The 21,226-nt window shown below is 44.6% G+C and overlaps 1 protein-coding gene across 1 annotated transcript in view; it reads left to right on the top strand.

The window, feature by feature from the left end:
* clasp2 (cytoplasmic linker associated protein 2) overlaps positions 1-21,226 on the top strand; it is a 57,528-nt gene that overhangs the window by 13,049 nt on the left and 23,253 nt on the right. Inside the window, 8 exon segments of the mRNA XM_071540750.1 lie at positions 339-414; positions 1,478-1,575; positions 4,436-4,506; positions 15,588-15,728; positions 19,021-19,094; positions 19,283-19,375; positions 20,126-20,271; positions 20,963-21,098. Coding sequence (XP_071396851.1) covers positions 339-414; positions 1,478-1,575; positions 4,436-4,506; positions 15,588-15,728; positions 19,021-19,094; positions 19,283-19,375; positions 20,126-20,271; positions 20,963-21,098 — 835 coding nt within the window.

The raw sequence follows: 21,226 nt of genomic DNA, 5'->3' as shown, positions 1-21,226 counted from the left end.
GCTAAATGCTAAGCTGCTACCTGATGGCAAGGCTAAAGATGTGCACTGAACATACACATGTATCCTTTAAGCATAGAGTAGGCTGAGTAAAATTACCAGTTCACACTTTTATGTGACAAATAAGTTCAACAGTTCAAAACATCAAGCAGACTTTCAAAATGCACAGTGTTCCCTCTGAAAATAGACCTGTTTTTTTTTCATTCCTGAAAAGTTGATGTTTTTGAGGTACATGGTTTTTTATCGGTCAGCAAGATATATTTGATGTTTAATATTTTTATGAATAACTGTAATCCCTCCTGTTCCCTTGTCTGTGTGCTGTGTGTCTCTTTGTCTGTTAGGTACGGTGCTCAGCCGTTGAGCCTCAGTAAAATAGTTCCCCATCTCTGCACTTTGACTGGAGACCAGAACCCACAGGTAAGAGACAGAGCACTTTGGGAATATAATTGGAAATCTCTGTGTGTCCCTAAATATGCTCTGTGTGTGTGTGTGTGTGTGTGTGTGTGTGTGTGTGTGTGCACACTTTGATGTTTAGGGGTCATTGTTTCTCCCTTCTTAGTCTGTAGCCAAGCCTGTGTTTTAGCTCTCAGCACCCAGAGTGTGTTGGCAGTGATCTCATGGTCTCATGGCAGCCTTGTGATTATTACTGTTATTAGTGAGGAGATGGGCTCTGTAGAGTCCCACCCCAGCCAGCTTCACTGCTGAAACCTGAGCACCAACACCCAACCATCAACCCACACACTGCTTGCAGCTCTGAATGTGTGTGTGTGTGAGAGAGAGAGAGAGAGAGAGAGCGCGGTTGGTTTAACCTCCTGTGGAGTTGCACCCCATAGCTGAAATCTGCTCCCATCGTATACCCAATGATTATCTACCCACATACTGTCCCGGCCAATCACCATCCTCGATAGGCCCGCCCACCCCCTAGTCTCAGAGAATCCCTTTAACAGTATCCCACTACCCAATCACAACAGCCCCCGCAACAGAACTAGCAAATCAGATGTCTCACATCGTGCAGGCGAGTTTTGGCCCTCAAGGGGTTATATTTTGGTTATTAGGTGTGTGTGTGTGTGTGTGTGTGTGTGTGTGTGTGTGTGTGTGTGGTGTGTGTGTGTGTGTGTGTGTGTGTGTGTGTGTGTGTGTGTGTGTGTGTGTGTGTGTGTGTGTGTGTGTGTGTGTGTGTGTGTGTGTGTGTGTGTGTGTGTGTGTGTGTGTGTGCGCGCTTTGACCCCTTAGTGTCTATAATCTCAGGCAGTGGGGAAACAATGTAATCTGTATGGAAAATTAACCCTAATCTCACTGCTTTTAGCACAACCACAAATGACATCTCCAGCTCCACACACACACACACACAAGACAGACACACAAGCGGGTGTGTGCGTATGCATGTGTGTGTTTTGGGTGTGTGTGTGTGTGTGTGGAGGGGTGGTGTGAATATATATTAGTCCTAGCCTTTAAATTGGTGTATGTCTCCTGTCTGTAGGTACGTGAAGCCTCCATAACGACACTGGTGGATGTTTATCGGCACGTTGGAGAGCGGGTCAGAGCGGACCTGGGGAAGAGAGGCCTGCCTGCTGCCCGGTGAGTTGGTTTATGTGTGTTTGTTCATGTTCATCTCTGTCTCTATATAAGCGCTGAGAGCAGTGTGTGTGTGTGTGTGTGTGTGTGTGTGTGTGTGTGTGTGTGTGTGTGTTCTGCCAAGCAGGGATGGGTTGTGTGGACGGTCTGTGGGTCCCGTGGCCTTGGCACTCGGTCTGTCCCAGGCCACACCATGCACCACTCTGCCCTTCACACACAGAGAGACACTTTATGTGGAGCACAATACTGACTGAGTGACTGGGAAGGGCGGGGGGGGGAGAGATGGGCTGGGAAGGCATTATGGGGGAGTAACCAAGTTGGGAAAATTGGAGAAAGTGTGTGTGTTTTCGGTGTGCAATTCTTCGTCTCTGAAGAGGTCCATTGAATGGTTGCGTCCTTCTTTGGTCGCCGTGGTTACATGTACTGGGTTGAGGGTTATTCTAAGCACACAGCCTCTCTCTCTCTCTCTCTCCCTCCCTCCCTCCCTCCCTCTCTCTCTCTCTCTCTCTCTCTCTCTCTCTCTCTCTCTGTCTCTGTCTCTGTCTCTGTCTCTGTCTCTCTCTCTCTCTCTCTCTCTCTCTCTCTCTCTCTCTCTCTCTCTCTCTCTCTCTCTCTCTCTCTCTCTCTCTCTCTCTCTCCCTCCCTCCCCTCTCTGTCTCCCATGTGTGAGATCCTAGCAGCAGCCAGTGTTGTGTGCTGACTGCTCAGTATGAGTCCTGTGTCTGTGAATGCTGGCCGCGGCCGTGTGTCATATGTTGTGCATATTAAGCCTGTCTGTCTCCAGTGCAAACACGCAGTCTGTGTATGTGGGATTTAATCAGACTGGTGCGGGAGCTAAGTCTTTGTGTCTGTCTGCTTTGGGTGGGTTATAAGTAGGGACAGATTCATGATTTTTGGTCTGATACCAATATTTGTTCGTCCTTCTGTACGGTCTAGTATGTAAGCTAGGTTGAGGGTGTGTGTGTGTGTCTGTGTCTGAATCTGAGAGAGTCCTCTGATGTTGTTGGTTCGACTGCCCGGTGGAATGCAGGGCTGCAGCCAGGGTCTTACTGACCAGATCACATATCAACGCTGTAGAGCTGGCATCAGATAACGGAGAGAGAGAGAGAGTGGGAGTCATGAGGGAGAGAGGGAGGACAGAAGACAGAAAATGAAAGGTGGGAAAAATGAGAGATGTATGCCAGCTTTAGATGAATGTTCAGAAGTCCAATCTGTTTATTATGTAAGTTTCCTCTGTGAGAAAGCGCAAACCTTGGAGGGAGTGAGGGGAGTGAGACACAGAGGAGGTGAGGAGTGGAGGAGAGAAGGGGGCTGCCTTCAATTAGTATGAAGACGGGATCCTGGAATTAAGAAATTTGAAGAGGGAGGTGGGAGTAAGGAATGGGAGGGAGGGAGGGAGGGAATGTAGGCAAGGGAAGGAGAGGAAGAGAGAAATGGAGGGGGAGGAGCAGCTTTGCTCTCTTTCACTCTGCCGCTAGCAGTACAACCCCTCCCCCTCAGAAGTGAGTGTGTGTCTGTGTCGGTGGGTCAGGGAGGGAGGTTATGTAAAGGGTAACTGAACCTCCTCGCTGCCTGTCACACAAACTGCCCCACTCATCTCACACACACACATACAGAAAAACGCCCTGTCTGAGATTTAACTCTTCCTGCTCCTGTGGTGTTTTCTCTGTGTGTGTGTGTGTGTGTGTGCTTAGTATACAGTAGATGTGTGACAGTAGGTGGTGCTGTGTCGCGTGTCTGTATCATGCCTTAGTCTCTCGCTGTTTGGCTCTCCCTCTCTCTTACTCCCTCCTTCCCTCCCTCCCTCCTCCCTGTCTTCCTCCCTCCCTCTCGGAGCCACTGCACCATGTTGGATACAAAGAGCTGATGGGAGCAGAGGGCTGGAGTGTGTCACTAGCATGGGAGCTAATGCAACGCTGCACAGCAACACAGCAACACAGCAACACAGCAACCTATTAATAAGCGCACTGGGAAATGAGCAGCAAAGGCTAAAGCAAATGAGCAGCAAAGGCTAAAGGCTAGGCTATTTTTTAACAGAATAGGCAAATTACAATGCTAATGGAAGGCAGGGAACAGTGTGAAAACGCTGTGTGGCTGAGGAATCCGTTGCAACGCTAATCGTCACTTACCAGGAGCTGCTAAGCTGTCTGGCTGCTTTGGAACGGCACCCAGACACACACACACAGAGACTAACAGACAGGACGGTGTGTATGGCTTACATTTGTATGCACACATCTGTGGCTTACGTGTCGGCAAGGAGACATCGGGGCATGTTATTGCTCATTGTGTCTGTGCTGTGTTTTTGCTGTGTCAGACGTGTGTTGCCCATGTATGCCACCACTACTCAGTGTGCGGGAGGTTTTGGTTTGTGCAGAGCTCTTATTTAAGCTAGACTGTCTCTAGATTGAGATCTTGTTGCCTTGTTAACATGCAGGCAGTCTTTACTGTGAATCACATGACTGAACAGATCTCATTTGTAATTGTGTGTTTATGTCTATTTGGTGCTGAGTGGGATGTTAGCACTCATGTCTCGTTGTTGCTACAGCTCCGTGAGTTTGACTGACATGACAGACACACCCACCGATATACAAAGACAGACGGGCTGTCCACATGTGTTGCTGCTGATGTTACTTTCACTTGGGATTCACAGCACCATCCCTGTGTCTAGGCAAAGGGGGGGCGCATGCATCCATGTGCGCACATTTTCTTTGTCATGATATTGTGAATGAAAACAATTGATGTGTGAGAGGATGAATTTCCTAATACAGTTTCTCTTGGTTGTATCTAATTCTATAAATATTGCGTTTTTTATTAGAGGTGCTGTGTGTGTGTTTTGCTCTAACCTCCCTCTCTCTCTCCCCAGGTTACAGACGATATTTGGTCGCTTTGATGAAGCCTTGAATTCGGGCAACATGGCTCTCAGCCCTAGTCACGGTCAGTCCCCTTTCTCATTTTCCTCTTGCTTTTCGTCCCTCTGTGCTATACGTAGGTATATTGGTCTCAGAGCTACCAAGTTGCAGTTATGTTGTCAAGGAGATCTTGATGTTGAATTTGATTTGTGCGTGTGTGTGTAAATCTGCATGTGCTCTTGTGGTTGTGTGCGTGTGCGTTGCCATGAGCTCCTGTAAGAAGGCCTAATAGGATTAATGGTGTAATCTTTGTATGTTGGTTGCTGTGGGTTTCCAGCAGAGGCAGACCCGGGCTGAGCGCTGCTGATGAGTGTGTGGCCGTCAAACAGCAGCGTGGAGCAAAGCCCTGGGAGCTGTAGGCTCAGCCGGCGGTGTTTGACCGTGGAGAGTTGTAGTTGTAGTTGACAAGACTTCTTAAAGCGATGTTTCACTTTGGTAGAACATTTTCACTTTTCAACACGCAAACCTCCAACATTAGATGCTCTAGGGGTCTGTTGGCACCCGTAATTCTCATGCTCCAAATATCACTGATTGTAAACAGGCAATGACTTTCTGAAAAGTATGATTCATGATACAGAAGGAAGAGTATGATCCACTGTTGATGTATGTTTCCCTGCTTGTATATGTGATAAAAGTATAATTTTCAGACTAGGTGTTCAAAATAAGCCTTGACTGACTGTTGGTCCACAGATGGCTGACTGCTTCTTTTGAGGTATTTCCACCAATAAATGAAAATGGTCTACCAAAGTGAAATGTCACTTAAGGGGACTTTTTCACTGACAGGTTGCAATGGCACCAGATTGATTTAAATCTATTCAGATCAGAACACTGTCTTTTTTGATTTTTAACCAGAGTGGTATTTTAGGATGCCCTATTCATTTCTTTAGTCTGTTAATTTATTCAGTGACTGTGAAAAAGAATTATGCAAATTTGTAATCTTAATCTAACTAAAGCGGGGAAACCAAGATAATAACTTTTTCCTCTCCGTGTTCTTTGACTTCTTTCCTAGAAATTGGTTTCATTTGTTATGTAATTATTGGTAAAAAAAAATCAGAAGGCCAGAATCAGAAAAAAGCCTGAATACCAATGGAGAGTATTCATTCAAAGATAGCTGATGTGGCACGGTGAATGGCTAGTGATGGAATGACTGGATGTGGCAGCTAAATAGCAGTTTTATATATATTTTGAAGTTGTAAAAGTTTTGTTTACATATTTAGTGTTTGTAAACACTTGAAAAACAGAGCAGTATTTATTAGTTATTAGTTATGATAGGCTGAGAAAGTTCCAAAACGCTAGTTTTCCATCTATAAATCAAACTCTATATCTAAATGCGTCCAAAAGCTAGATCAAATGAATTCTGCACTGCGTGGCTATAAGCTTCATTTGTGTTCATTTTGTGCCCAGTGTGTAGGTTGGTTGTTGGTGTCTGGCAGTGACTGTCATTGGCTGCTTGTACCTTTAGGCTGAACTGTCACTTGTAGCTATCTGTCTGACAGTGTCAGTGGTGGTTTGTCTGCAGTTGGCTGCTGCAGCCCGTTTACTTGGGGAGGGAGAGAGAGGGAGGGAGAGACATAGAGAGACAACTCAGAGGGTGTCTGGGGGGTGAAGTTGCCATGATGCCGTCTCTGGTGGCAGCAGGGCGATGGGGGAGGGCTTACTTTAACTCTCGCCTCCCAAGGTTCAGAACAAAATCATGTTTTAGAGACGGCCATAACTCCAGATTAGTGTTGTCATGATACCAAAATTTTGACTTTGATACCAGTACCAAGTTTAGTATCACGATACTCGATACCGAAACGATACTCGAAACTGAAACGATACTGATTCAATACTCGATACCTAATAGATCAGAAATTCTACAAGGGTTGATCACATTTTCGAATTCACTGTTTATTAACAACCTTGTAACACTGAGATTGAAGGACCTGGTTAGTCTCCTTTTGAAATGTCTCTGGTGTTAGTTAGAACAACACCATATTAAACTGAAAAAATATATATGAAATATATTTCAAAAATAAAACAATTTGAAACAAAAGAATCTTTAAAAAAATATAAAACATTTTAAGAACAGAATACAGCATCTTTCTATACTGGCCGTTCTCTGTCTGACACTATAGAGCCACCGTAGTTTAGAAGTGACATGTAGCTAGTAGCCCTATGCTATTTAGCTATTTAACCGTTTTAAAAAGCACCAAAATGAGACCCCCAAATAACTGCAGCTTAATACATCTGTCGTTTTGGAACTCACATTTTCTAATATGCTTGTCATGCTATTTACGATACAGTAAGGTAGGCCTGACATTGATACGCTATGCTACTGATACGCTACGTATCTCATATAATTTAGCAGCTCATCACCATCCTACCAGCTGGCTAGCCAGCGGCTCTGTAGGCAAAGTAGTCCCACAGTAGTCCCACGTTTTGTTAACCAGTACAGGGCGTGGAGGAATTATTTCTGAAGATGACACGCTGTCGTTGTCAGTAGTAGACATGTTGAGGCAAAGGCATTGCTTCTCTCTCTTAATCGAAGCTGAGGCTCACGCTGTATCAACAGGGATGAATGCACAGGTGCATGTCCCCTGACCATAGACCGTACAAGCGCCTGACTTGGCCAGTACTGCCACCAAGTGGAGATTCAGACAAATTATACATTTCATCCTCTCGATCACTTACACCGGAGACACATTTGACCTACAACAACTACCGTACGTTGGGAAATTCTAATACAGACCGTTTTTAACTAAAAAGTATCGAAAAAGTACCTAAATTTCGGTATACCGTGTAACACTACTCCAGATTGGTCTGTGAGTTTATAGTTGCTATGATCAAATAATGTTTCAGCGTTGTGTCTGTCACTCTGCTATGTGTTATGTGTATTGCTGGGCATGAAAGTGGTGCTTGTTATTATTGTTTAGATGGAGTTGAGTATATATTTTTTTAGGATTGTTGGCTAATCACTTTGCATTTACAATGGTGGGGGAAAGGTTTTGTGTCCTCATAGGAAGAAAAGAACAGTCTAAGGACATGTTTGAGAGCCTTGTTGAGCGCCTGTGTAGAACCTGAATTGGATGGTAGAGAAAACGGGGCAGAAGGTAGTGTGGATATATCATTGGGTTATCAAGAGGGCAGCTCCCATCTAAAGACATTCTGTGGAATTGGGCCACGACACCTCTAGGAGATGCAGCAGTAAATTTCCAGCGTCCCAGAACCACCACCCTCAATACCTACTTTAGCCACTGATCAGACCTTCACTACACTATATTTACACTTCACTGCACATACAAAATGTCCGATGCCTGTGGGCGGCAGTGGTTAGAGAGGCTGTCCTTTAGCCAAAGAACCAAGGCTCAAGCCCCCGAATCGGCAAGCGTCCGCCCTACTGAAGTGTCTTTGAGCAAAACACTGATTCCCTACCAGCTCCTGGGACTGTTCTGGTGTTGACATTGCTCTATGCCCTACCTGTGGAGGGAGGCAAAGAAACTTATTATATATAAATATTATTTATTTTTCAAGACAACCACTGGCTGCTGTTTTTGGCAGCTTCAGAAGCTGCCTTCACTGCCTGACGTCGACAAAGTAAACAGTTGGCTGAGTGTTGGACCACAATACTAGGTCAGGTCTTCGGATGGTTCAACTGTCTGTCACAGAACTGTAAGTTGCTGGCCTACATTGGGTTGCAATCCCCTCCCTGCCTAGCCTCCCTAGCTTGTGTCTACTCAGTAATAGCCTGACTTTTTTTCCTTCAAGTACAAAAGTTCTCAACTGAATAAACTAATATTGTTGTATTCCGAAATATCCCTGATTCCCTATTACATTCCTCAACTTATTCCTGGATGAGTGGTGACAAACTTGCGTTCACATATTTCACGCACCAGTTACATTGGTCAGCCTTTGGCCCACAGTTTATTCTGTTTTTGGCAATGAGGTCAACCAAAGAGGGCAGTGCAAGGTCAGCGGCATCAGAATAGGACGAGCGCATGTGTGACTCCGATGTTTTTCCTCCAAACACTCGGTAATCGTACCCAGAACTCGACCTTTGAGGATAGAACGCAAACTCAAACCATCAGCTCACGCACACATACACACACACAAACACACTTCTGTCTCGTTCTCGCCCCTCATTTCTTTTAGGCTAGCTCTTGGCGTTTGCTCTAAAGGGTTTGAGGCAGCTGTTGCTGAGAGGAGAGGGGAAGGGGAAAGAGAGAGGGAGGCAGGGAGAGCGAGGGATCGAGGGAGGAAGCTGACAGAGATCTCGCAGTAGCCGAGTCACAGAGCTGTGCCTGTCACTGCCTGTCCCTGATTCACCGTGACAGAGACGGAGAGAGAGAGAGAGAACAAGGCAGAGAAAGAGAAAACAAGGGAGAGAACCAGAGAGAACGGAGGGAAGAGAGGGAGTAGAGACGAACAGCGCACACAGTTTCTACCCATAACGCACTGTAACCATGGCGGTTGGGGATGACGGAGATGGTGAGTGTGTGTGTGTGTGTGTTAAATCTCATCTGTCTGTGGATACTGGCAGACAGACAAAGGCTTTTCAGCATATGGCTTTAAAATAAGATCAGCTTAGACTCCAAACACTCTCACCCTAAGTGCTCTGACTTGGATATAGGTTATATCCGTGTGTGTGTGTGTGTGTGTGTGTGAGAGAGATAGAGAGAGAGAGAGAGAGATAGAGAGAGTGAGAGAGAAAACTGGGGTTCTAAAATGAGTTATGTTGTGTGTGTGTCAGTGCAGTAGAACAACTTGACTGTACCGCATCTGCATGCACTCTTTTTTGTGATGAAGTTTGTATGTGAGGGTGTGTGTGCAAGCATTGCGTGTTTGTGCATATGTGCGCAGACATGCATGTGCAAATGCGTATGCGTAGGCACATCTCAGTAACAGCCATAGAGACTCACTTTGTGTCAGGAGTCACATTTGAAGTGTCTCCTTTTAGTTTCATTCAGTCCTTTTCCTCCAATTCCCACTTTTCAGTGACATTTTTCAAGCTAGGTGAAATAGTGGTTATAGAAGGAAATACGACTTCAGGCAATGTAAAAGTAGCCTTTCTTTCTGTCAGTCTATCTGCCCCCGCCCCTCTCTCCCACACACACACACACACACACACACACACACACACACTTCTCTCTCTTGCTGTTCTTGTAATATTAGGTCAGGTGTGAATGGTCTTGCCTCTCTCTTGCCCTCACTAACAGGATTTGTTGGGAAATTATTGGACAGACAAGTGTGTGTGTGTGTGTGTGTGTGTTTGTATGTAGGCTAATAGAAGTGTGTTTCCGATGTTTGAAATGTGTTTATGTGTGTTAGAAAGTAAAGCATGTCAGTGCCGCTGGCGCTTTGCTCTGCTCTTATTTAATGTTATTTGTGAATTATTTGTGAAACTGTGCGCCTGTGCGAATGCAAGCACACACACTCTCACACACACTCTCACACACACTCAGTTGTCCTAGCAGCCCAGAGATATTCAGTACATTGCAAACTGGCCATCAGTAGCAGCTTTCATTGCTTGCATAGTAGTGCAATGCTGACAGGGACACACACACACACACACACACACATACACACACTCTGTAACACACTCGCAGACATGCTCATTCTGCTTCAGTGCATCTCCGGCTCTGCAAAGGAAACCGTGACCCCGTTTCCAGGCTAGGCCGGTTACCATGGCAAAGCTTTAATTTGAATATTATCGTTTATCCCTCTCCCTGGCTTGGAATTGGGGCTCACATTATACCTGTGTGTGCGTGTGTGTGTTTTCATTTTCTGCTAAGGAGCTCATTTTCCCTGAGCTGGGCTGGAAGTGGAACAGTCTGTCTCCTATTAGAGAATCCAGGCCCGAACCTCAAGTCTCTCTGTCTGTCTCTCTCTCTCTCTCTCTCTCTCTCTCTCTCTCTCTCTCTCTCTCTCTCTCTCTCTCTCTCTCCCTCTCTCTCTTTCCCACTCTTTCTGCCTCAAAAACAACTGGACGGTTGAAAATAAAACATCTGCTCCTCAACATGGCAGACACTTACTTGTGTTTTCATATCAGTTCCTATAAAGTAAAATATATGATCGGTATCCTGCAGAAACCTTCTTATGCCAAAGTAGAATTAACAACGGATCGTAATATGTTGCATGTGTGGACGGCCTGTATTTGCACATAGTGTCTTATTCCTGTGTAAGAACTTCCTTTTTTGCACTGATAAGTGACCATTTATAGCAGTATCGAGCTATTGATTTCCTGTGTGGTCTTATCAACTGATCTTTTCTCTGTATGTGTTATGGTGATATGTGTTTTTTTTTATTGTGTTAATATTGTTTTTATTGTGTTTTAATTATTAACCCTACCTGCATGCCCCTTGCAATAATCAATACACTTTGAAGCAAATTGATATTTTTTTTGTTCTACTTTCCTGTAAAGTTGAATTGGACCTTGCAGGTTTCTGCAGGAAAAGCTGTGGGTTTTGTGGTTGTTTTCTATTGACACACATACCTCTGATAGTTGACTTTGGAGCTGGGGCAGTCGTGAGCCTGTTAACAGCCACTGGAGTGCTATTGTGTCAGTTTGTGCAGTCGGCCTACTAACCCGCTGCTTCTTCTTATATATTCATCCTCATAAGAACGCTGTGCAGTGTTGTCATCTTTGGCATGGGAGTGTACATGCAGCGCACGGTCACGTGGTCCTGAGTGAGAATATGTAATTTTGCCTGTGCAACCGCAGCTTATGGCAGATTACCACAAACACACACACACACACACACACACACACACAGCGTGTCCCAGTTGGAGCAGAGAGCTCTCTGTGCGGTAAAGTCCAATACCTCAGAAGACATCTTGTTACGCTGTCAGCCTCATGTTGAGATGTTCTGCCATAATGCTTGTTATGACATGAGCCATCCTGTCCCAGCTGATAAGACGTCCCAATGCTTTAGAACAACAAAACTGACATTTCTCTTAACATTACTCACATTTCATCACTTTTTTTCCCTATCGGTCAAAATACCATGCTAATCCACAAACGCACCCTGGACTCCATTACTGAATACTAAGTTAAGGCAAGGCTAAATGGAATTGGAGGCACTTTGAAGAAACCTCAGAATGACGTTAATTTTACCTTCAATTCAGTCAATCAGGAAGTGGATTTGTTTTGCCTTAAAAAGATTCTTAAATCTAATCAATCAGAAAAGTGGCAATTAAGGCCCCATCATTATAATCACAATTGCAGCTTTACATTGGAACTGAGTGAGTTAAAAGTATATTGACCCCCAAAACTGTTATACTACAACACACACCCTTAGATATAGCCTCAATCTCATGATCGGGTCGTCACTATTGAGGTGGGGAAACTTTGATGTCACCGAAATTGTTGGCACACACACACACACACACACTCACACTCACACTCACACTCACACTCACACTCACACTCACACTCACTCACTCTCAATTTCTCTCTCTCTCTCTCTCTCTCTCTCTCTCTCTCCCTCTCCCTCTCTCCCTCTCTCCTTTGCCCTCAACTCTTTCTATGTGTTATGTCTATATGTTATCCTTGTGTGTATTTTGGGGTTTTGGTTTGACAGAAAAGAGCCAGTGCTGCCCCCATGTGGTCATAACAGACAACTCATAGTGCGTGCGTGCGTGCGTGTGTGTGTGAGCGAGACAGAAAGAGAATGACATTGCATGTGTTTGATTTCACTCCCTCCGTCTCTCCCTGCATGTGGATTATATTTGCTCTTTGGCCTGGGAATAACTGGGATTATTCCCACATGGATTAGGGATTGGTGTGCGGCAGTGTTAGTGCCTGTGTACGTATGTGTATGTGTATGCATGTCTTCGACTTGAGCCTGATTGATTTTAGCAGAGCCGTGATCAGATCTGTATATTTTGGTCTTCTGTCCTCCTTTCATTCCTCTGTTTGACTCTTCTCCTCAAATGGAGAGAGGAGGGAATCTCAGGCTGGAGTTTCCATGGCAACGCAGCTTGGTACATGGTGGAGCTGCTATCTCTTATTCTCTGTGTGTGTGTGTGTGTGTGTGCCTGTGGTCTGCATGTTGTGTCATGTTTTTTGGGAATGTTGGGTATCCATGGTGATGTCAGTGCAGCTATCTGGCCATCAGGGCTGAATCCATCTCAATTCGCTAAATTAACACAAAGTCAATCAATATAAATCCAACTGTTGATTGAATTGGATTGGAGGTGTGCATGTGTTAGTGGGCTTACAAAATGTATTTCTACTTGCTGCTCAATTCCCTTGAGCAACTGGTCTGTACAGGTCACCATGGCAACAGCCTGCATGCAGTCTGCTTGCTATGAGGGATTCTCTCTCTGTGTCTCTCTCTCTCTGGTGTCTTTGCTCTGCCCTTCACCCAGAGACATTTTCTCCCGTGGGGTCTGACTAGACAAAAGCAGGAGATGCTAATCATGCTAACAATGATGGTAATCAATGCTAAGACTTCTGATGCATGAACAGATATTGCAAATGGCCCCGTTGGCGTTGTTAGTTAGCGATTAAATTTACCATCTGATATGATTAATTCAGTCTGCTCCGTTAATGTCTTTGTATGTGAACTGAACTGTAAACATCACTCTCTTTCCTTTGTGTCCGTTACACCTGTAATGTAAAAACCTGATTATTATCTACATGCAAAGTGAGACCTCATTGTCCTTTTGCTTTTTTTATTCGTTTGATTTGTGTATGTTATGAATTGCGAAAGACAAGTTTGCAGACAAGTTTTTCAGTGTATTTTTTTCAGCCCTTGAAAATATGGGAAAAAGATTTGGGGAGAAATGATATACTAATGCTCAGGATTTACTCTGGTTGAATATAATGACAGATCTTTTCCAACATGCAACTTTACTTGTTGGCAAGGCATTCTGCACAGCACCGTTTTCCATCTGATGAGAAATTTCAGATTCCTGCAGTTTAGAAATTGCAGTGGCCAAATACATCATAGCTGTATTTGTTTATAGTAGAGGCACTCATTAGTGTTCTAATGGTCCACCAGCCCTCGAACTTTGACCCCTGATGCTGACCCTTAACAGTCGTTGAGAACCCAGGCTTACAATGTAATGTACCATTACTGGCCCTATTAAAAATGTCAGACTAGTATGAGTTATTTGTTCCTGCAACATCGTAATTGGAAAACCAGACATCATTAATATTTCACATTAATATGTTTTACTTTACATAATGTGATCCAGGCTTTTATCCTAATCCAGATGTATGTGTGTGTGTGTGTGTGTGTGTGGGAGGGTCATGGTCTCAGATGGAGGGGTGTGGTCTTGCTCCCCCTTTCACCTCTCCCCCAATCACCCCTCCTTTTATCACTGCTCCATCAGCCTTTGTTCTTTTTCTTTGAGAGAGAGAGAGAGAAAATAATGTATTTCTTGACTCACAGGTAAATGTAGCAACATAAACATTCTGTACTGTTTGTAGTTGTTGATGCTGGAAGGTGTGTGTGTGTCAGAGAGTGAGCTGGAGAGTGTGTGTTGTCAATGGTAATGAGTTTAGGTTAGCTGGTCTGGCCGGGACACAGAGAAGCCCTGTTAATATTCCTGGGGTGTCGGTGTGTGTGACTCTCTCTCTCTCTCTCTCTCTCTCTCTCTCTCTCTCTCTCTCTCTCTCTCTCTCTCTCTCTCTCTCTCTCTCTCTCTCTCTCTCTCTCTCTCTCTCTCTCTCTCTCTCTCTCTCTCTCTCTCTCTCTCTCTCTCTCTCTCTCTCTCTCTCTCTCTCTCTCTCTCTCTCTCTCTCTCTCTCTCTCTCTCTCTCTCTCTCACAGACACATTCATAGTCCTGCCTCCGCACTGGCTGCAACACTATGATGTCATCTCTCCTCCGATTGGCTGTGAGGCTGCTAAGGGGAGGAGGAGAGACACTGGGAGAGACAGGGAGGGAGGGAAGACAGGGAGAGTGAAAGAAAATGCCGGCAGTAGTATGGGTGGAGGGGTTTTCGGACGGCAGTGTGAGGTGTGTGTGTAGCCTCTGCCCTAGTATGAGGTGTGTGTGACGTGTGTGTGTGTGTGTGTGTGCGTCTTTGGGTACGGCTTGGAGAAGAGGGGGCACCCCAATACCACGCCCTCCCAGAGGCATGAGGCGCCTTATCTGCCAACGCATCTGTGACTGTGAGTGCAGGGATGGAGCAGGGTGTGTTGGTGTGTGTCGGTGATTGTGTGTGCGGTAGACGTCGTTGCACGCCGATGGATGTGTGGCGCTGCTTATTAGCATCCACCTAATATTTATAGAGTTCGACACAATAGGCTCTGCAGTCATGGTGGAACTTGTGTACACACACACGCATGCATGTTGATGGTCAGTGATTTTGCATGTTGACTCTGTATGTATGTGTGTGTGTGTGTGTGTGTGTGTGTGTGTGTGTGTGTAGGTTAGTTGATGTATGAGTCAAGGTGTAGGGTGGTGGCTTTGGCGTATTTCTCCATGCTGCACGGCTGGTTGTCAGAGCGACAGGAGCACAACTGCATTCCTCTGCCAGCACTTTCATCTCCACTGTCTAGCTGTGTGTGTGTGTCTTTGCATGTGTGTGTTTGTGTGCATCCTCACATATTGTCTTCCACGAGTTTTTCGCGGATAAATGCAAGTTCTAAATGCTGAAGTCGTGTAGCAAGCCTCAGTAAAAGATAATGACAGTTTCAATGCTAGCTTTATATAAGAGGATTTCTGCTAGCATGCAGACTGGGAGTTTGGGCTCCAGAGAGTTCTCACTGGTTGCGTGGGTGGACATCTTGACTGTTGAGGTGTGTGTCTGTGTGTGTGTGTGTGTGTGTGTGTGTGTGTTAGAGTTGATCGTATGTGTGTATCATTTCCCTTTCCCTTCCAGCCAAAGACGCGTTGCTGTGTGATTGTAATTAGTATTGATTTTACTGATTCCTGGCCAAGCTCTAGACTTCGACCTTGTCTTTCCTTCTGTTCTTTACTCTTTTTTTCTACCATTCATCATCTGCTCCATGCCTTAGCTCTTTTTTCTCAACACAAAAGGGGCAAATGAAACCAAAGCATTGCAATGAAATAGTTCTGAAGCAAGAACATTTGACAAAACTTTGCAAGACGTTTGGCCTTTACTCCTCCTCAGCTACAGTGTGAAAGGTAACACTCTCCCTCTTCTCTCCCAGACCGCAGTTTTGAGGATGACGACAGTGTGGATGGGAATCGCACTTCCTCGGCCCAGGCCGCCTTCAAGGTCCCCAAAGTTCCCAAGAAGGCCGGAGAGTCCTCAGCCGCACGCAGGCCCAGCGCCACCGGCAGCAAGCTAGGTATAATACACAGATGTACATGTAAACACACAGACACATATTCATAGATGAGTCCACGCTAATAGATGCATCCAAGGTTGGAAAACATGGATTTGTTTAATGAGAAAGTGGGGTTCTTATCATTTAGTCACGGGTTAATATTGAAATGTGTGTTAGCTAAGGTAGACTAGCGGTTAAAGGAAATGATTGCTATGCGGTCTGCTGTGCACTAGGCACCAAAACCAGTTTCATGGTTTGCAGCAGATTTCTATATTCAAGATTCAATAACTGCAATATTCCTCTGCAGAGATTGTTATTGAATGCATAGATTCATGACTCAGGGCCACAGTACTTTCTGCCATCTATAACGTCCCATTAAGTGACTGGCAAGAATTTACCAGTATCCACCATCTGTGGGGAAATGGCTACTTTATTCTGTTCAGACAGTAACTTGGATGACTGGCAACAAGTACCTGAACAGGCATTAATTGAGCCAAATAACACAGCAGGACACATATAGTTGGAATTAAAATTGATTGTTGCTACCTTTTCATTTGATAAATATCATCTTTAAACTGTACACTGCTCAGTAATCCAGCTTCAGTGTGGTTTATACCAGATACCTAAACCAGATTCTAATCTAAAGCCTTGCAGATGGAAATTTCAGCACCATTACCATCTACTGGTGTGGTGTCGTTGGGCCTCTGTGTCTGACAGTCCTATCAGTTCAGGAAGGGCATTTTCTTCCAATCTATCCAATCCAATCTATAAAGAAATAAGTGGGAAAGAACACCTGATCATGTGTGAATACATTGTAGGGTGAATTTGCATTTTGATTTGCGTGAGTGGAGAGTGAATTTACCCCAACCCTGGTGTCTGTGCCCTCTTAGCTTTTTCCTCTGTCTAAATATGTGTGGGGGCAGTGTAGGTGAAATACTACAGAAAGAAAGAAATCTGGCTTATTAAAATTTAATATCCCCAGAGAGCTAATTTAGTACAGGGCACAGTATTGCATAATGTGGAGTCTGCCTGTTAAAGCTCTTGGACAGGACATTATTGGTGATCACAGTAGAGGTGCAGACTGTGGGAGCTATGGAAGAAGCCAAAGGAGATGAGTAAGCAGACGTAGCGGCCCACAGCGACACTGATCTGTGTCTCCTCAGAAACCCATACACTCATGTCTGTGGTCGAGTCAGGGCTGCAGAGGCTCTGCCTTTGAAATAGTTCATTCCTCCCATTGAGAGAGAGAGAGAGCTCCTTCTCTCCCCAGCCTCTTCCTCCAGTTTTAGATGGCTCAAGTGGTCTGTTTGCGTCGTCTCTCCATGTATTGATTCATCCCTTCTTGCTGTCTCTGTGTCGGAAGGAAGCTGTGCGTTCCCACGGCCGTGCGGTCGATTCCAGGCTGGTGTTTCTGATGTATCTGTGTCAGCACCGGCACGTAGATGTCACATACACACACACAAAACCAAGCAGTCTGTCAGAGTTCTGATACGTTGCTCTGTTGGTTGGAAACACAAGACTATGATCTCTAGTAACTCAGATCGTTAAAGTCTACTGATTGTGAGGAGGAGTGCAATAACCTGCCTTCCACACAACAAACCCGCAGCCTTCTCTCTGCAGTCGGTATTTAGAAATTTCATATGCACACCCTGGGTTCACACACAAAGAGCAAGTAATGGAGGGCTTGCTGGGTATTGACATACAGACCCTTAAGTGCTGCTCTGAGACCTTGACCTCGTTGAAATTACTGTGATGGAAAGGAAAAGGTCTGACTTAACCTTTTCCACCGACTTCCACATAGTTAGTTCTTGCTTCTCAGGGGTAGCAGCTATCTTTAAACATCATCTCCGCTGTGCCATTAGCTGTTTTCCATTTGAACACAGAGCCGCTTTGTACTGCGTATCTTTTGTGGTTTGTTTCCTTCTTGGTAAATTTGTTTTCTTGCTAGCTTGCTTGCTAGCCTGCTGCTGTCAGAGACCCGTTCTCCGTGATAGTGGTGCTGGGAGACCCCATTGTCTGCATTTGCATTTAGATGACAGTACGCCCACACATTCTGCTAACGCCCAACAGCGAGACTCAGACAGAAGACAGAGACATCTGAACTTTGCTGATAACTGGTGGTAATAGAACAGACTATTGTACACAGAGACTAATGCAGTCTGGATGGAACAAGGACCATCCTGGCTTTTGCAACATGAAGTCGCAAAAGCCAGGATTAGTGATTTATTTCAACAGTGTTGTCAGATACACAGCAGTACAATTTTCTCACACTGCAAGCTAATGACCACCATATCTCCACATTATGTTAATATATAGCATGTAGGGCTGCAGAACACTATTCTAGTTTCCACAGTTAATCATAGCATATCAGCAATATTCAAACAATCTCATTTCACTTAGAATTGCCTGCTGTGGTTAAATTGTGAAGATGTTGATATAAAGTGCAGTAAAATAGTTGCTCCTCATATCAAGACTAGTAATCATGATTAATAATCATGACCACAATATCTAGAATGTCTAAAATAATTAGGACTATCATTTTATGCATAATTGTGCAGCCTAATAGCATGTCATGACATTTATTTATTTATTTTTCTAACATTTACATTTCATAAAGATATATAAATAATAGGAAATAGCTATAGGTTGCTGGTAAATGTTTGGATGGCCAGGCTGCCACTACTCACAGTACTACTACACACAGAGTTGTAGAGGAGAGTCCCTACAGCTAGCCAGCTATATGTCGATGTTCCCCAGCTCTCCAAGCGCCATGTAGTGTTTTGACATGACATGTCTTTGTGGCACAGCCTGATATGGAGACTAACCCAGGGGAAGGAGGAAGGGATAGATTTCTCCTGCCTTCTTCTCTCTCCACACCCAACTCCTCTCCTCCACTATCCCTGCCCCCACTCCAGCCTCTTCTTCTCCCATTCTCTGCCACTTCCCTCTAACCAAATATTTTTTTGTTATCCTGAACCCTCTGGGTTGCTCTGAGCTCTTCCATTCTCTTGTTTCAGCTTTCCTCGCCTCCTCTTTCCCTCTCTTCTCTCCCTCCCCAGTGAGGAGGCATGGCCAGCCCCCAGAGAGATATGATTGACAGGCCCATTACTGCCAGGAAGTCCATTAGAAACACAGGCTGCTCCTACTGAATAAGAGTGTGTATGTGTGTGCGGGTGTGTAATTGGATGTGTGTTTGTGGTTTTGCGAGTTAAACCAGAATCAGAGAACCAGCTAATGCAGACATCCTTAACTGCTGGAGGCTTGCATGCGATCTTGCACACACACATTGATTGACTCTGCTCTGATTTTGCAGTGGCCAAGGAAGGTGCAGGGGCCATTGATGAGGAGGACTTCATTAAAGCTTTCACCGATGTCCCTACTGTACAGGTAAGCCCCCACATACACACCCTCACACAGACAAACACATACACACTCACACCACTGAATTAATAACAGGATTACAGATGCTATCTAGGCCACGCTGTCTGAGACGTGTTTCTCTCCTCCCCATCTTTGCCCTTCTCTCTCTCCTCTCTTGTCCCTCATCCTGTTTCCCTCCCTTCGTCTCTGTGCAGATATACTCATCCAGGGATCTGGAGGACAACCTGAATAAGATCCGGGAGATCTGCTCCGATGACAAACATGACTGGGACCAGAGAGCCAACGCTGTCAGTAGACTTACCCTCAGCAGATTCTCTAATTAACTGTGTTGCGAAATAGTATTCATACACACTACACCCTGTCATACAAGTGCTCATCCTAACTCCCACACCCATAATTACAACTAAAAACCATGCCAACTGCCAAAACAAGTTGTTTCTTACACCTGACCCTACAATACAAACCGCAGGATTGCTCCCAGGCTGTCTATATGTGGCTGCACCCTTGTTACTTTACAATTAGTACACTGTGAAATTTTCAGTCAATGCAGTAGGGCTGCAACTAACAATTATTTTCATTGTGGATTAATTTGTCGATTATTTTCTCGATTAATCGATTAGTTGTTTGGTCTATAAAGTGTCAAAAAATGGTGAAAAATGTTGATCAGTATTTCCCAAAGCCCAGGATGACGTCCTCAAATGTCTTGTTTTGTCCACAACCCAAAGATATTCAGTTTACTGTCATAGAGGAGTAAAGAAACCAAAAAATATTCACATTTAAGAAGCTGGAATCAGAGAAATTTGACTTATTTTTCTTAAAAAATTACTCAAACCGATTAATCGATTATCAAAATAGTTGGCGATTAATTTAATCGTTGACAACTAATCGATTAATCGTTGCAGCTCTACAATGCAGTCTAAATCAATATCCGATGACTATCAATTCTAAGGAAATAAACAACCCTATGAGGGCTATTTGATGGCGTTGCAGTTATCGTTCCTCTCTAACTGGTTATTGCTCGTGTCTGTCATGTACAGATGAAGAAGATCCGCTCGTTGCTGGTGGCGGGCGCGGCCGACTACGACTGTTTCTACCAGCACCTGCGGCTGCTGGATGGAGCCTTCAAACTGTCGGCTAAAGACCTGCGCTCCCAGGTGGTGCGAGAGGCCTGCATCACTGTGGCGTGAGTATTGCTTACTGCAGGAAGATACTGCTGTTGCCAGAGGGAGGAGAACTTTATAATGGAAAAATGTATGTTTTTTAGGAATTACTGTAAGAAATTTTATAAAAATTGCTAAATGTGTAGTAAATCAAAATTCAATTCATCAAAATTGGAATGTGAGGTTTTTACACCATAGCAGTGATGCACACAATGTCAGGTTTAGCATCTGTTCGGGCACAAGCTACTTTGCAATACACAGGATCTGATGCAACTACCCCTTGTGCTATTTTGAGAGAGCTCCTATTTGGAAAGTTAGCTTGGATATTGGAGGACATGAGTGGGTGAGAGCTAGTATGTCACTGGGGGTAAAGTGGCCTCAGGACACCCCCAGAAAGCTCAATAGAGGGCTTCCCAGAGCCGCCCACCTCCACACCTGCTCCCAATACAAATCCAAAATATACTAATTTACACTAACCTTACCTACACTTGAATTTACACCTTGTTTACGAGAATACACTCAATGATTTTGATTAACTTTACCACTGGTGTCAAGATCAATAGGCTGATGGAACAGTTGTCTTACTGGCTTGAAAATGGCCTGTTTAGCATTACAGACTAAACACTAAATTAATGTTTTTAATAATTAGTGTATTCACTTTTCATAACGTATGTCTTGGTGTATGTGTTTGGGTATGTGTGTGTATGCTTGTAGCCACCTGTCGTCAGTGCTGGGGAATAAATTTGACCACGGAGCGGAGGCCATCGTCCCGGTCCTGTTCAACCTCATCCCCAACTGTGCCAAAGTCATGGCCTCCTCCGGAGTGTCGGCCATCTGCTTCATCATACGGGTAGGGTCACACACAGTCACTCACACACACGCACATACATATATAATCTAGATGGTTTCTGGCATATCCTTGAGTTGATGCGATATAATATTGCGCACATAGAAAAATGTTGCAATCTTTCAACAATC

This window comes from Centroberyx affinis, unplaced genomic scaffold (genome assembly GCF_046629955.1).
Source record: "Centroberyx affinis isolate AG114_WGS23_722 - 3 ecotype Tasmania unplaced genomic scaffold, CSIRO-AGI_Caff_v1 ptg003711l_1, whole genome shotgun sequence".
NCBI lineage: Eukaryota > Metazoa > Chordata > Actinopteri > Beryciformes > Berycidae > Centroberyx > Centroberyx affinis.
Note: the sequence above shows the minus strand (reverse complement) of the source record. Positions and strands in the feature narration are given on the sequence as shown.